Here is a 15,246-nt window from a genome sequence, read left to right as displayed (position 1 = left end):
CTGTTGTGTCATAAAACACAGTAAGAAAAAAGCAGCACTGTTCTCATCTTACAGGTGAGGTGGCATGGCTGGACTGAAGGCACAGGAGGTCACAAAAGCTCCAGCAACTGAATGTAGATCTCAAATCCTTGCCTGGCCTTCAAGACCACCCTCCTCACTGAGCCTTGAGGAGTGCAGTGTCCCAACAGGACAGGACTGGGCTGAAGCAAAAGGATTGCTGAGGAGAAGGATTAAGGTTTGGATGCCTGGGTTTACTGGGAGCTGGGGACAACCATCCAGGCAGTAAAGAACCAGAGATTAGGCTGCCATTGAAGCCCCAAGGTAGGGACTTTGTCCCTTCCTTCAGACAGGCAAATGGCATGTGAGTGTGAAGCAGCCCAGGAGCTGCAGCCAGGCTGCTGCAGAGCGTGACACAGCAAAGGCACAGCCCATGGCACACAGGAGCCAAAGCCTTCGCTGCCCAAACAGAGAGAGCTCAGGAACAGATCTGCTGAGGGAAATCCTCCAGCCAAGACTGCTCCAGAGCAACTCAGCACTCAAGCTAAATAAAGAGCCTGGGGTGGAGGGCAAGAACAGAACAGCTCAGCCCAGCCCAGCCAAGATGACGACACTCCTGCTAAAGCAGCTCCGCTGCAGATTCCCAGTAGCAAGTGAATGGACAGCAAGGACATCTCACAGCCGAGGCTGCAAGGCTGGGATCTCACAGATCCTCCTCTGGCAAGGGCTTGACCCTGAGCTGCAGTTTGTGCAACAAGGGAAAGAAACGCAACAAGAATGAATGGGAGACAGGAAAGGGATTAAATCCTCGTCTGGCCACGCCGATGTCTGCTTGTAAGCGGAGTCTCTGCAGCAGAGAGCCCCTCTCAGCTGTCACCACAAGTCTGAGAGATGCCTTTTTCCTTGGCTGACATCACTTTTGCTAGTGAGCAGCCTGATAATGGGTGCTGGCAGAATGAAAGCTCTCCCAGATATGGCTGACTCCCTGTAAACAAGGAGATGAAAACAGTTTGTTTCAAATCACAGCTGGGAGAAACACTACAAAGCCAAAATAGTGGCAATGGCTTACTGACATTTTGCATTGCTTACAGTCACACAGAACACTCTGTGCCCTTTAATTCAAGCTCAGGCACCCCACATCTCCCTAGAGAAGAACAGGAGAAGGCCAAAAGACACTTTAAATTTACTTTTTTAGCAAAAGAAAAGCATACATATTTCTATTACCTGAACAACCACAGGGATATAGAGAGCAAGAACATTTTTAGCCACTACCAGGCCTGGAGTAAGCCTGGCCTTGCCTGAAGCTAGACTTCCAGAAATCCCAAAAAGAGAGAGACTGGTATAGACAAGTTAAGGAGGAAACAAACAAGTAGGGCACCCAAGCTGTTTTCTGCTCTGTTTGTCTTCTGCAGGGATTTTCAGAGACCTGTCAAAGGAAGCTGTACAGCTTGGTGGCTGATGAAAGCTTACAAGCCCCTTCAAAGCCAGTTTCTTAACAGAAAAATCAGGTAAACAAATACAACTTGCAAGGAACTGCACTAGCAAGTGAGGGGCTGAATAGAAAAGGCACTACACTGCCTTGTGACTTTGGGAACTGTCTTTCTTATTGCTATCCTTTATACACAAGGAGTTTTCATCTGAAAACAGGAGATGGTGTTTACCTGAATTAGGAGAGAGATCAGTGTTTCCTAAAAAGACAGTACCCATTTTGGTGAGAGAGAAGGAAAAAGTATTTCTTTTTAAAAAGTAGTTTTAGAACTTCAGCTTGACTCCAAGATAAAAGAAAGCCACTTCAAGCATCCCTATGGGCTGGCAACGAAACAGTGCTGGGCTGCTGTGTGCTCAGAAAGCAACACCTCAACCACACAACCTGGCTCAGGGGTACCAAACATTGTCCACAGTAGTCACACATCACAAGATCCATTGTTTTCAGCAGCCGGTTTTCATCCCCTTATCAAAGTCAGGTGCGCTGCTGAAAACAAACAACCATTTATAAAAGATGTCTTGGCTGGGGATAACTTATCCAACAGCCCATTCAGCTCTCAGGAAACCAGAGGATTCACCTTTCTTGTTATTCATTCTTGGGGCTCTCCCTTTCAGACGGTGGCAGTAGGGGAAATTATCAGGAACCAGTTTTACCTCTGATGATAGGTGGGTGGGTTCCAGCATTTTGTCAGCAGCTTTCTGAGAGGTCCTTGGGAAAGAGGTGCAGGGTCTTTCTCTACTTTATGCAAGAATGTCATACCATGTGTGGTTAGAGGACAGACATTAGAGTCATTTCCCTGGAAGGGCTCCATCCTCTTGTCCTGCATTTCCTCCCAACTCAAAGGGAACAGAGCACTGATGTCCCCCCATCTCTTCTGGAAGGTTTCTCCACAGTGATCATCTTCCAAAAATGCAGCTCCTGTTAGCTGAGCTTTCACCAGCTGAGATCTTGAATATTTAATAACCCCAGCTTCTTTCCATATTTTCGCACAGAAAGAAAAATTGAGATGTCTGCTGCTGTTCTGCATTGTCTTCAAACAATTGGACTCATCAGGCAAACAAACCAAACTACATTTGAAACTGAAAATGTTCCATGAACAATGTCACAACAGCACACACTACTCCTAAAGTCTCTGGGTTAATGTAAGAATCAATGGCATCAATCAACTGCAGGGGCCCACAAAAAGAATTTTTACTAATAACATGATCAAATGTTTGGTACTTATGAAATTCCAGTTGTATTAACAACGAAAAATAAGTAAGATTTTTGGCAAGTTTAGAAGACAAGGTGAAAGCTCACAAGTTTCTAATGACAATTATGTGCCTAAAAAGCCTGGGAAATTAAAAAGCTTCAACAGAAGTTTGGCCATGACAGCATAAAATATGAAGTGTTTCAACCACAGCCTTGCACAAAGACCAAAGAGACACCAAAGCAGATATATTACAAGTAAAAAAACTGAGACTGACCACTGGCCAAGTGGAAACTAGAGAACCAACTATGGGAACAGCCCCATGAACAGCAAAATGTGAATTCCAGATGAAGTGTCACAAGAACAGGGAGGTGGGTCTCAGCCTGCAGTTCAATCACCTTCTGGCGAGGTTATCAACTACAGGAGGACCTCAACCAGTGCCCTGTGGGTGAATTGGTAACAATAACAATAAAATGAGTGAGCTCTGTGAGCTAAGTTATGGCTTGTCTACTTGGGAAATTGTTTTAGAAGCTAGGTGCAAATGTAGAGCACAATGGCTTTTCTGCCCCAATTCCCAGATGGGTGGGTAACACTGTTCTGCTCTGAGAATGTCTTTCAGAGAAGGCAAAGCTTAACAATGCAAAGACATTTTACTGAAAGGTGGTAGCTGGGGACAGTTATTTCACACTTTTTTTCCTTCTTAAATGTAGGTTCCAAGACTATAAATGATCGAAAGGCAAAGCAGGCTCAGGACAAGTTTCTGACACGTAGCTGGTTTTAAGCTTTGTTTCTCGTCTGAGGAGAGGACATTCTGTTTTAACATGTCTTTAAAGGGTATTGAGATCCAGGAAGTCTGAAGAAACTCCACTCTGAAAGATCCAGGGCACATTACCTTTGTCCCTCATGGCCTATAAGGGATTTGATCACAGCTTTCTAGTGTATGTGATCAATATTACCACTACAACCCTGAGTACAGGGATTTGATACCAACAAGTCACACAGAACCATTGATCCAGCACTCCTGCTTACCCTGGTCAGTCACACTGAACATTTATCTGCTTTCATGCCTGACCAGCAGCAGCCTCCTGTGTGGAGAAGCACAAGCAGGCACTGCAGCCTGAGCTAAACTGTTCCCATAACTTGTCCTAATACTGATGTCCTTAAATTGACCTATCTGCCCCCAGGCTGAATTTTCTCCCCTTTTGTAAATGTAACTGATGTTGTCACATAACTTCTACAATAGAAGTTGCTTAATGAAGAAAAGAACTTTGTGTTTCAAGCAACTTGTGTGAGATTATATCACCCAAATAAATAGGCATTAGGTAGGTGGAGAATGGATATTAGATAGGTGGGTTCATGTAAACTTTCCTCTATAAAAGATGTAGTATTTTACCCCTCGGTGTGCTTGTTTTGTGCAAACCTCCACCTTGCACAGAATAAACAATATCTCCTTTCTAAACTAGACTCTCTCTGTGTTTTAGAGAGTTCCTAAAATGGGAAACAGCGCTACACTTACCTTCACCTGTGACTACCCTGCAGTTATCACCAGTGGCATTCTTCAGTCACAGCACCCCAAAGCAGGATATCCCAGCTGACCCCCTGATCTCAGCCCTCTCTGCAATACTCACCAGCAACCAAAGAGGAAGGGCAGGAAGGTTTGGGCAACATGAGACATGAAGATTTTTACCTCACTAAGTTGGCACAAGGTCCTGGCCACCGGCAGCTCTGATAAACTCTCTGGATCACCGTTTCTGACCCGTTCTGCACCTGGCAGGAGACTGTCCTTGTGACCGTGTAGTGACACCAGTGCCTGCAGAGAGAAAGGACACACACTAATCAGCCCCAGTAAGACAGCCAGTGAACCAACACACACCAGACTGCAGTAAAAACAGGCCAAGTATCTGGCATGGGGTGGTTTCTTCTGCCAGCCATAACCAGGCTAACTTGCAGTCTTCACTTCTCACCCCCCCCCCCCCTCCTTCTAATAGCTGCAGAAAGATTCCCAGCTTCTGCCAACCTGAACCACAGATCCAGTTTTGCCTCTTGCTTGGTTGTCAGAGGCCAGGGTTTTACAGTGCATAATTTAGTTCTGTGACTTATCAGAAACAATAGGACTTGAGAAAAAAAAAGAAGTGTTCCAAATCTCCTGATAGTCAGCTCCCATTGTACTGGTCTTAATTCCATCCTGCTTCTTATGGTATCATTCCCCAGCCTCCCACCATTCTGAACAACAGCAGAGTTCGAAAATTCTGCTTTTTGGTGTGGTGAAGTTCTCTGTCAGCAGGTCTCGAACAAGCTGGGTGCTGAACAAGTCCTGTTGTTGTCCTGCTAAGGTTACAGCCTAAAAATGGGCAAGGGAAAATGCAGGGGAGGAAGGGACAAGTGTCTCACAAGAAAATAAGAGAGAGACAGACCCCTCACTGCAAGGTGTATGAGACAGAAGGAACTACATTTTCAGCACAGGGAATTTGGACCTAGAGAGCCTTCAAGGATCTTGTCTGAAAAATAAAATGGTTTAGGTTCCAGTTACATGTCTGAGGGGGTACAGAAAAGGTTATTTTCATTTCCCCCTTGCACTCATTGCTCATCTTTGCCAAATGCTGGTTCACGTTTTGGTGAATATTTTGGTGTGGAATGTTTTGTGATGCTTTTGTACATCAGTGTAGTGAACAGGTTTGAGAGTCGCTTTCCTACTGACTGGGGATCAGAACTGGGGTCACTGTGGGAAGTGGAGACACCAGTTTGTGCTCTAAAACACACCCAGTGCTTGTGTAACATTCCCTGCTGAACCAGAGGAGTCCTGGCTCCTCATCTATCTTAAAGCAAGAGGCCTCAATAGAACAGATCCCTTCAAGCACCACAGCAACTCCCCAGCCTTGCACACCAAAAATCAAACTGCTTGCACAGTGGAAATGCACCTGTACATTCCCTTCTCCTTCCCTAAACCACCTCCTCTCTGCCACTTTGATTTCTCCAGAACATGCCATTTACATCATTTGTTGTTTTTCTCCCCTTTCTGCATTCCCCTCCCATCTCCACAGGAACCCCTGCTCTCTGGATAGCTCCCATTTCCATGAATAGGAGGCACACATGCCAGGACCACATGGGGCCAGCGGGCTGCTCACTGACCCTTGGGCTACAGCCGGCCAGGAACGCTGACACACCCAGGGAGGGGTGGCTCTGTGCCCAGGGCCACGAGCCTGGCAGCAGGGACAAGGCTCAGCTGTGCAGCTTTCCCTGAGACACTGCTCCTGCTCCCCATAAACCCCGCTGTGATTCCTCATCAGCAAGTGTGGACTGTGGTCACACCTGAGGTGACCCCAGGTGGGCAGGGAGGTCTTACAGAACCACTTGTCTCAGATTTGTCAGGGATCTGTGGTGTATAAATAGGGATCAGACACCCTGTATTAACATCTGCAGCATCAAACCAATGTCCAAAACAAGGGGGAAAAACAAAGTTCATGAAGCTTCAGATCACACAATGACATCAGATCCTTTAACAGGCTCAACACAACTTCACACAAACACAAACACAAAGTTTAGGGAGCGGGGCCAGAAGAAAAAACGACACCAGCTAAAGGCTGAAATTGTGATAATTCAAGGTAAAGTTTTCCTTTTCATTTCACTTGCACACTGGGTGCAATCAGCCATTTGGTCTCTCCAAGCTTTATTCATGGGGTTTGTCCAGACAGGGGTGATATCTCCTCCTGCCATGGGAACAGCCAGTTGAGCACGGAAGGAAAAGCAGCCACGAGAAAGGGGGAGAACAAGAGGAGTTGGGAAAACCACAGCTCTGCATTATTTACCCCAAACATGTTTTTAGCCCAGTGCTTCCAGCCGTGGGAAGGACAGTAGCTGTGCATGAGCCTCAGAGCCAAAGCATTTCATGTCATGTAAAACAACCTGCACATGCACAGAACCTGCCAGGATAATGGCAGAATAATGTGTCCTGAAATCATGAAAACCAAAACTTCTCATTAAGATGTGAGGAGTAAAGGAATTGTTCCCACCACAGGAGAGGAAGGAAGCAGCAGTATCCACACTAGCAACATGTAACAGAGCATGAAGGCCCATAAATACTGGAAACAAATTCAGAATAGTTACTGAACATTTTAAATCAGAGTATAATTATCAAGGACTTGAGTACCTCCCCTCATGTTAAGGTCATTTTTCTGGCTTGTCAATGAAATCCAAATAAATATTGAATTACATGTTACGCTTTAACTGTTACGTAGCTCGTATGTGTGTCCCTCTGGCCCTCTCCTGGAGTCAGCTGGGAAGAATTGCTGTTTACAGGGTACATGGATTATCCTACACTGATTATTTCACTCTAGTATTGGTTTTGCTGGGTTTCTTGAGTACACACAAGGTGCTTCTGTGTCAGATGGGAAAAAAAATAAAAATCAACTGCACTCTGAAAAAACCCTCCATATCTGATGCTAAAAATACACAGTTTCATATTCCTGAAGGGAAATGAGGTGAATGAAAGCAAACACCACCACACACCCCAGAAGAGAAAGGCAGGTGATGGGGGCAGACTCCGGAATTGCCAGAGGGAATCTGGGAGCCAATCTGCTCTTGTAAACGGACAATGGCAGCTCAAAATTGCAACTCTTAAGGAGAAATTGGAAACTAATCATTACCCTCAATGCCTTCCCTTGCATAGACACAAATTTAATGTCATCTTGCTCCTTCAAGGATTATTTTCAACTAGCTTGGGAGTCTGGCACTTCATGTGTGGCTCTGGAGGTGGCACTGTGCAGGCTGCCTATGTCAAAAACTGCAAGAAATGTTGATTATTCTAAGCTACATACAGAGCTGATTCTGCCAGGGTTTCTATTCAGTGGGTGCTGCTGCAATGCATAGATTTTCTTTCCAAACAAGCCCCAAACTGCTGTTATCTAAGTAGGTCTCACATTTTTAACAACTTATTCTAAGGACCAAGTAGAGCAGGTACACATATCCCCTTGCAAGTCCCAGGAATTTGGCAGTCAGGTTGTAATTCCTGCCTGGGAACAGCCTTTCATGGAAGTGAGAGGTGCTGAACAGAACTTGGTACAACCTCATGACAGAGCCTTGGGCAGCAGTTGAAGATAAAGGCTGCCCCATTCTACAGCACGTTTGGGTGGGGAGAAACCCAACACCTTCCCAGGCTCATTTCTTCACATGACCTGACAGGGACCTGTTATAAAATCACTACAGGAAGTGAGAAGTTCCCCGAGGCTCTCCATCCACTGCTTTCCTTGCCTGAAGCCATCACCTGCGTTTGCCAGGCTGAACAGGACTGACAGCTCATGGCAGGGTAACAGATCCTTCACTCAAATCCAGGGACAACGTTTCACCTTCCTGAGCAGGAGCACAGAGAGAGCAGTGACAGTGATAAAGTACCACACTTATCACCTCATCTCAAGAGCAGAAACACCAGTGTGAGCATAAATAAAAAAAGGTCAGACCCCAAAGATACTCAGCTAATCAAATGTGAACACAGATTTCTCCAGCTTCTCTCTTTACCAACAGGAGGGAGAGTTTGGTTACAAAGGTACCCACAGCCAGGAGTGAAAGGTACATCACACTCTTGCCTTCCCATAGATAGCATAATTTTCCTACAAATACAACTTTCAGGGATTTTTTACTGTGGCACACAAGCAGGTGAGACAAAAACAGGAACACAGCTGGTCAAGGATGCATTAGGATATCCAGCTTGGAATTCACTGTAGATAAAATAGCACAGTGATTACAACAGAAAGAAGACGGACAGACAAAACCATCCCAAGACTTCTCTTTGCAAGCCAAAAGTCAGCAAGAACAGCCTCTAGAATGCAAGCAGGCTTCAGACAACGTGACGAAAGGCCTCATCATGACTTACAGAGATTATAAATGACCCTTTATATTACACACAGATGCTAGAAAGGAAGGTTTAGGACTTTTACTGGCATGCATCCAGGATGGCAGAGAATATATTGCTGCTTATTCAAAAAGAATATTCCAACCAAGCAAACAAAATGATCCAAAGAGCAGCTCCTTTAGGATCTCATGCATGCTTATGACCAGCATATTTAGTGTGAGGTTCTGCAGCATCCCGTGGAACTGGTCCTTGCTTAGAGAGAGGAGTTTCACTTGGTCCATTTCTTCCAGCTGTTTCCAAAGAAACACCCCCTCCTCTCACACCCTATTTAATTCTTGCAAGACTTTCACCCACAACAGAGGATCTGCAGATCATGGCCCGTAAGCTGCTGATTTAGACAGTTTCCTTCTGGGGCTACAGACCGAGACCTCACGTCTTGATCACGGCTGACAACGTGTTTTTCCAGAGGGAATACGGGTGTTGATGCCAGCAGATATCTCATCATATTTACTGTGTAGGTTCAGGATGTCACTTCAGGCTAAATGGAACAACAAAATCCATAGTTTGCTTCCACTTGGAGAAACTCTGCACACTCCTGTTTGGAGCTTAAACTGATCCCTCCTTCAGCAGATGCTGAGAGATGCCTGCTCTCTGCTGACTCAGCAACAGCAGTGATGGCTTCAAGCATCTGGACACTGGAGGACACAAAAAATCCTCACCTTCCAGAGCACATGGGGAACAGCATGAGAGGATCTCCCAGGGCATCTGGGTTCACCCAGAAAGCTGGAGCTGCAGTTTGCTTCCATAGGCAGACACCAGAGACAGAGCCACTGCACCCCACTGAATTTCTGAACCTTCTGCACCCCTCAGCAGAAGCTTATCTGGACTCACAGTTCACTCCTGGAGATTCTGGATGTCTTTACAGCCTGTCATCCAACAGTGAGAAAGAAAAGGGACTGCAGAGGGTGGAGAAGTGTAAGGTAACAGATAACCAAGCTAAAATACTGTAGGTTCCAGAAGAGCCACATACTCACATATCAAAGCTTAATTCCTGGATAGCATGACTGAGTTAGAGCAATCTTCATGGATGGGAAGACACTGACAGGAAGCTTCATCTTCCCTCCCTTCTCACCATTGGGATTTGCACAGTACTGTTTCCTAAGCCCACGGGGTGCATAAGGGATCTCTCCATCCATCCATCCATCCATCCATCCATCCATCCATCCATCCATCCATCCATCCATCCATCCCCCATGAATGCTTAGAAACACTCACACCACAACACACTCACAGAGCCATCCCCAAAAACAGCGTTTGCTTCTTTCCTAGTCCAAACTGCTGGCTTTTCCCCAAGCTTCTCTGCATCCTGGGAGTCCCTGGAGGACGTTCCAGGTGGTTCACAAGAGAAAAGCCACCTGGCTGTCAGCTGGCTCCATTTCACTGGAGAAGGGATCACAGACTGAGCAGTGTTAGAACCACAGGGCTGAACCGATCAGGACTCAGCAAGCAGCCGGTGAATCGGGAGCGTGCAGCTCAGAATGAAAGCGGCTGCATTCTTGCCTAATCACCTCTTTCGATGGGGTGACAGTTCCGCTCCACACACAAAGCCAGGGCTGCCGTGCCCTGCTAAGGACGGACCGACAGCTGCCGTGCCCTGCTAAGGACAGGCCGACAGCAGGCACCACCTCCCACACGGCACCTGTGGGATGATGCTCTCTCTGGACTGAAGGACTCGGCTCCAGCTCCCGAAAAACGGAGCTTTGGTGTGGGTTTGGTAGAGACTTAAATGGACAAGCCAGAAGGAAGGGAATTCATTCTGGGAGTGGGGGGAATGCTTAATATGCAGGGTTGTTTCATCAGCACCTGTTCCATGTGTTTGGGCACAAACTGACCCTCCCCACTCTCAATAAATATCACAGAAGTCTCTCGGTGAGGTTGGCATTTCTGATGCTTGTGACTTGCCCTAAAGCTTTGTCCTGTGTAAACAACTGCACTGAATTATCTTTTTGTTTCCATAAGGATAACACACTGTGTGTTATACTTAGCAGAGATCAACATTTAGGGCACAGAAAACAGTAGGAGTGTTTTGATAGCTAGATAGATTTCCCCAAGTTTCCTCATAACATTTTTCACTGGAGCTATCAATTTCCCTGCAATCCTAGAGAGGAATTTCAATAAAATCAGAAGGTCACTGACTTTCACTGGGAAAAAGTTGCCGTTCTGACTCAATGAAAGCAAACTGTGCCCTTTTCTCTGTGTAAATAGTACAGCATCCCATTTGCTCTGCCAGAACAGCAATCCATACACTGTGTGCTGGAGCCCACCATTACAAGGGGTTAGTTATTTATATATTCCCCTGAGGCCAGGAGCAGAAGTTGCCCTCTACGTGCCAAGAAATCCAGATTCAAAGTCTGCCAGGCTCTCTGGGGTATCTCTTCCTGAACCATCCAGTTCTATAAAACTGCATTATTCCTTTCTTATTCACAAATACACACCTCCCTGAATGTGCTTTGACTCTCATCAGGATCAAGTTTACCAGCTAATTCAGTTGGCTGTGACCAGATTACTCTTTACTACTGTGACCTGCCTAAAGAGGAAACAATCCCATCACATGTTACTGGAAAGCTGAGATAAAAGCCAAGTTGGGCTTAAGATTCCCCTGTTCTTGGCTGTATTCATGCTCTCCCCAGGTAACTAGGTTTTAGGATCAAAGCTGTCATCCAGCTCGTTGTCCAGCAGAGCCAGCTACAAAATTCAATTGTAACCAGCAGTCTCCACAATCTTGGAATGTTCAGAGTTGATGGATTGATTCAGGCCTGTAGATAGATGGACCATTGCTAAAGAATCCATGAAAGACCACCTGGCAGGGGCGAGGGGCTGGCTGTACACAAGCTTATGATGGCAGAGTTCAGCTCAAAGCAGATTCTGCTCCTCCGTTACAAAGTTTTAAGAGGCCTGCAAGTCAGAAGCCATGACAAGCCACAGTAATCTTGTTGTCAATATTGATGTTTTACGCATGCCTTACTCCCACTGAGCACTTCATAGTCACTAATAGAGGTTACCCTGACTCCTGCGAGAAAGGGAGAAAAATCTTTGTAACAGCCCATTCATTTTGGGAAAGGAATAAAACTGGAAGGCTGCTGGTGTTTCTGAAGCCAGACAGCAGCAGCCATTTGAAGCAGCAGAGAGCCAGAGGCACGAATAAGAACAAGACAAGTTCCAGGTCTCCCACTCCACTATGCTGGTCAGACAAAGATTGGAAGGAACTCCAATCTCTCTGCACACACCACCACTCCACCCCCACAATAAGAGTCTGAACAAAGTGGCCATAAAAATAAGTTCTGGCTAGCAGAGTAAGATGGGACAATTTATCTAGGAACCTCCCAATAGCATAACCCTTCCCCAGGGGGTCAATATGTTCTGTGCTTAGTGCACTTCAAATGCTCACTTGCCAAGAAGAGCCTTAAGTTTTCCCACACAAAGTGGATTATCAGAGCCTGCTGGAGGGAGTTTAGTCCTAGAGAAATCTTTACCTTAGGAGGAAAACACAGTTCAGTCTGCACAACAGCCTCAATCTTTAGCAAGTTCTGCAGCCAAGCACATTTAATTTCCTTGCTTTGCTTTGTGCAGGGATGACCCTGCAAAAAGCACTACCTCAAGGGGTGAGCTTTCTTCAATACATAGGAAACTGCACAAGATTTTACCTTATCCTCCTGCAGCCACTGAAGTTACATGGGCTAAGGGAAGTCCTCTCTCTACTGGAATTATTAAACACCTAGAAGCAGAATAGCTAAATACTATGGAACACATGTGCAACTCTTCTTCAGAGACAAGGAGGGAATCCAGCTCCCCAGAGCCACATTCAGCTCCTTCAGCCATGAGAACATTCCTCTTTTCTTCTAACTTTCAAACTCATTCACAAGGCACCTTCCAGCTGCTGCAGCTATTCAGGAGGGGCTGTGAAGATGAGAACACTCACCTATTACATACACTTGATTCACTTGTAGAGCATCAGCACTGACATTAATGCAGGATAGTGATGCCTTTTCCTGGTCTTAAAATCAAGAATCAAACATGGTTAGAAGGGAAAAAGGGATTTTACCTTGGTATTTATTTTAAGGATCCTTAGATGCACCACATCTAGGTCAAATGCACCAAAATGCACAGCCCCAAAAGATCTGGTATACCATTATATGTCTTACTAATTAGCATATCTATCAAAAATTCTCCAATGAGAGGCTCGAATGAGCCCCCCTCCCCAAGGAACCTTCCCCTGGAGGGTTCTATCTTAGTTTACAGAATGTGTTCTGGAGAGGACCTTGGGGTCTGGGGCACACTGATCCCCAGCTACGAAGCTTCTAAAATGTTGAGTCTCCAAGCTGAACAAACAAGGTCAGGAATGCAGGCAAAAACCACTAAGGATACAGAAGTTGTGAAAAAGGTATAACAGGAGTCCAAAAGAAAACACAAAATCTTCATGACATCAATAGAACAGAGGCAGATGAAGATTTAAACATTGATCAGGGAGGTAGTATCAGAAACAAACCAATCACATTCAGAACATGCCCCTCAGTGCCTGTATACCTGTCTGTGTGTGCATAGGGGCAGACAGCTGAGAAGACACAAGGAATATTCCTGCAGTCCCTCTGGTTTATACCCAGCACCCATCTCCCCTCAGTTTGCCAGTGACATGTTCCAGCTGAATCAAACCATAAATATGGTTGACCTGAACCATAATTACCTTCAGCATGGAAATGAAAGAAGTTAGTCCATGACTGAGTGCTCAGAAATAAAAGGGGGTTCACTCCTTTGAAGTTCTTTGCTTTTACAGACATTCTTTTACGCACTGAAATGTTTTGCTGCTCCCTCCCCTGAACTTATCACAATCAATGAGAAGACAGTAGTTTCCAGCATTCATAGAGGGAGGAAAGAGGAAATGTCCAAAAAAATCCATGGAATCTGTCTTTGTTAAATTAGACTGACTTGATGGAATTTGGCATTTGATATCCACGCAGCATGGAAATCATGCACAATTACAACCGAGTATGTCATTTTTGCAACATAAAAGCTGCTTGAATTAAAGCCTTTCAAAAGAAGAACCCGAGTCTAAACATTTTTGCACAGCTGGATAACATGGTTGTAGATAGGTCTAACACCTCCATACTGTGAATACATCCATAGTATTGGTTTGTTCATTCCTAAAAAGTCTGACCTTGAAAAGAGGGGTGGGATCATGGAAGGAAGAAATCCTTACAAGCTTGATTGAAAGTAGAGAGCTGGGATTTGGCACACCAACTATTTGTCTGAAACAGATCCCTGTGGTCAAAGTCCACATTTGGTACTTGTCTGTGTCCTACTCTGAGGGTCTGATCTAGAACTGACTAAGCTGAGGCAGTGACCCTGATCCTCATTAGTAGCACCAGACTAACTTTGATAAGAGTCAGTACATCTACGTTCACAAAAATCCATTCAGATTTAAACTCTAACTTTGAATTAGCAAGAGGTAGAGTGCAAATTTGAAGTAGAAGAATGGGGTACTGACACACACCTGCTTGTCCTCAAAACCTTTGCAGAGAGGAAAACATTGGGCAAACTGGTATAAGGAGTCACTGACCCTGTTAGAGCATCCTGTGCTTTACTACTGCTCCTGTCGTGGCTACAGCTGCTCCTCCGCCATCCACAAAGGCAGTGCCCATAGCTGTCTGTAATTCCCCTTGCCACATTACACTGTAACAAAACACTTTGCACAATTCACTCCTCCAAAAGGGACAAATCAGGCTCCTTCTGGATTCAGCGTCTCCTTAAGTCACACACTTTGCCCTACAGAGCCTGTATCTGCCTCACCAGCCAGTCTGCAGGGATTGGACAGGGCCTGCTCCCAAATTTGTTTTGGTTTTTTGCTTATAGAGTTCTGTACAGACAACAGAGCATCTTTGTGCCTCCCATTCAGCCCTCTGGTGCCAAACTCCCAGCACTTACCAGCAGCAATGAATGCCACATGCATGACAGGAACACAGGCACTTGGCCCAAATGAAGCAGTGTTTTTCATTAGCATTATACCGGCACCAAAAACCACAAACTACAGCAAGAACAAAAGGCAATGTCAAAAGGACAGAGCTGAGTGTATCCAAAAAAAATCAGGATGGCATGATCAAGTCATTGCTTCCTACTATTGCATGATGTTAATCTGTTCAGGTAATATGCATGTTTTGGGTCTTTCCTGGAGCTGAACAGTTGGGATATTGCTGCCACTGGAGACAGGTACATCCTTTTGATAGCTAGAAAGAAAAAGATAGGTAGAGATCCTGCAGACAGCACATCGCTTTCTCTTTAAGGGAATGCAGATGTGTTTTCCTTATGTTTTTCAACCCTCAGAGCAGTGAACCCCAAAAGGTATCAAAAACCAGATCAAAGAATCACCTTCAGATTCACAAGTCTTAGGATGCAACTGGAAATAGCTGCACAAACAGCTGTGTCAGGAAAACGGAACCCACAACTCCTCTAGCAACACTTCTTCCTCGTGCCCCCTTCTCTTTTCCTGTGGCACATTACAATTGTCTCAGTCTAGGTCTTCCATTTGGTCAGTGGCTTGTAAAGGAATTTGTGGGCTCTGGTGCACAAGGGACTACACAGTAGACTTTCCTAAGTAGTGACCTACTGTGTGGTTGCCCATCACTGTTGGGAATAGGATTTCATGAGCCAAAGGCACCTCTTCCAGAGTGAAGCTGC

General features: G+C 45.4%; 1 protein-coding gene across 1 annotated transcript in view; it reads right to left on the bottom strand.

Moving 5' to 3' along the window:
* Positions 1-15,246, bottom strand: part of COL26A1 (collagen type XXVI alpha 1 chain) — a gene marked incomplete at both ends in the record, with an annotated part of 163,564 nt that overhangs the window by 134,268 nt on the left and 14,050 nt on the right. The window contains one exon of the mRNA XM_082294521.1: positions 4,360-4,482. Coding sequence (XP_082150647.1) covers positions 4,360-4,482 — 123 coding nt within the window. The remainder of the gene's footprint in view (positions 1-4,359; positions 4,483-15,246) is intronic.

This window comes from Coloeus monedula (assembly GCF_965178545.1).
Source record: "Coloeus monedula genome assembly, chromosome: 20".
Taxonomy (NCBI): Eukaryota; Metazoa; Chordata; class Aves; order Passeriformes; family Corvidae; genus Coloeus; species Coloeus monedula.
Note: the sequence above shows the minus strand (reverse complement) of the source record. Positions and strands in the feature narration are given on the sequence as shown.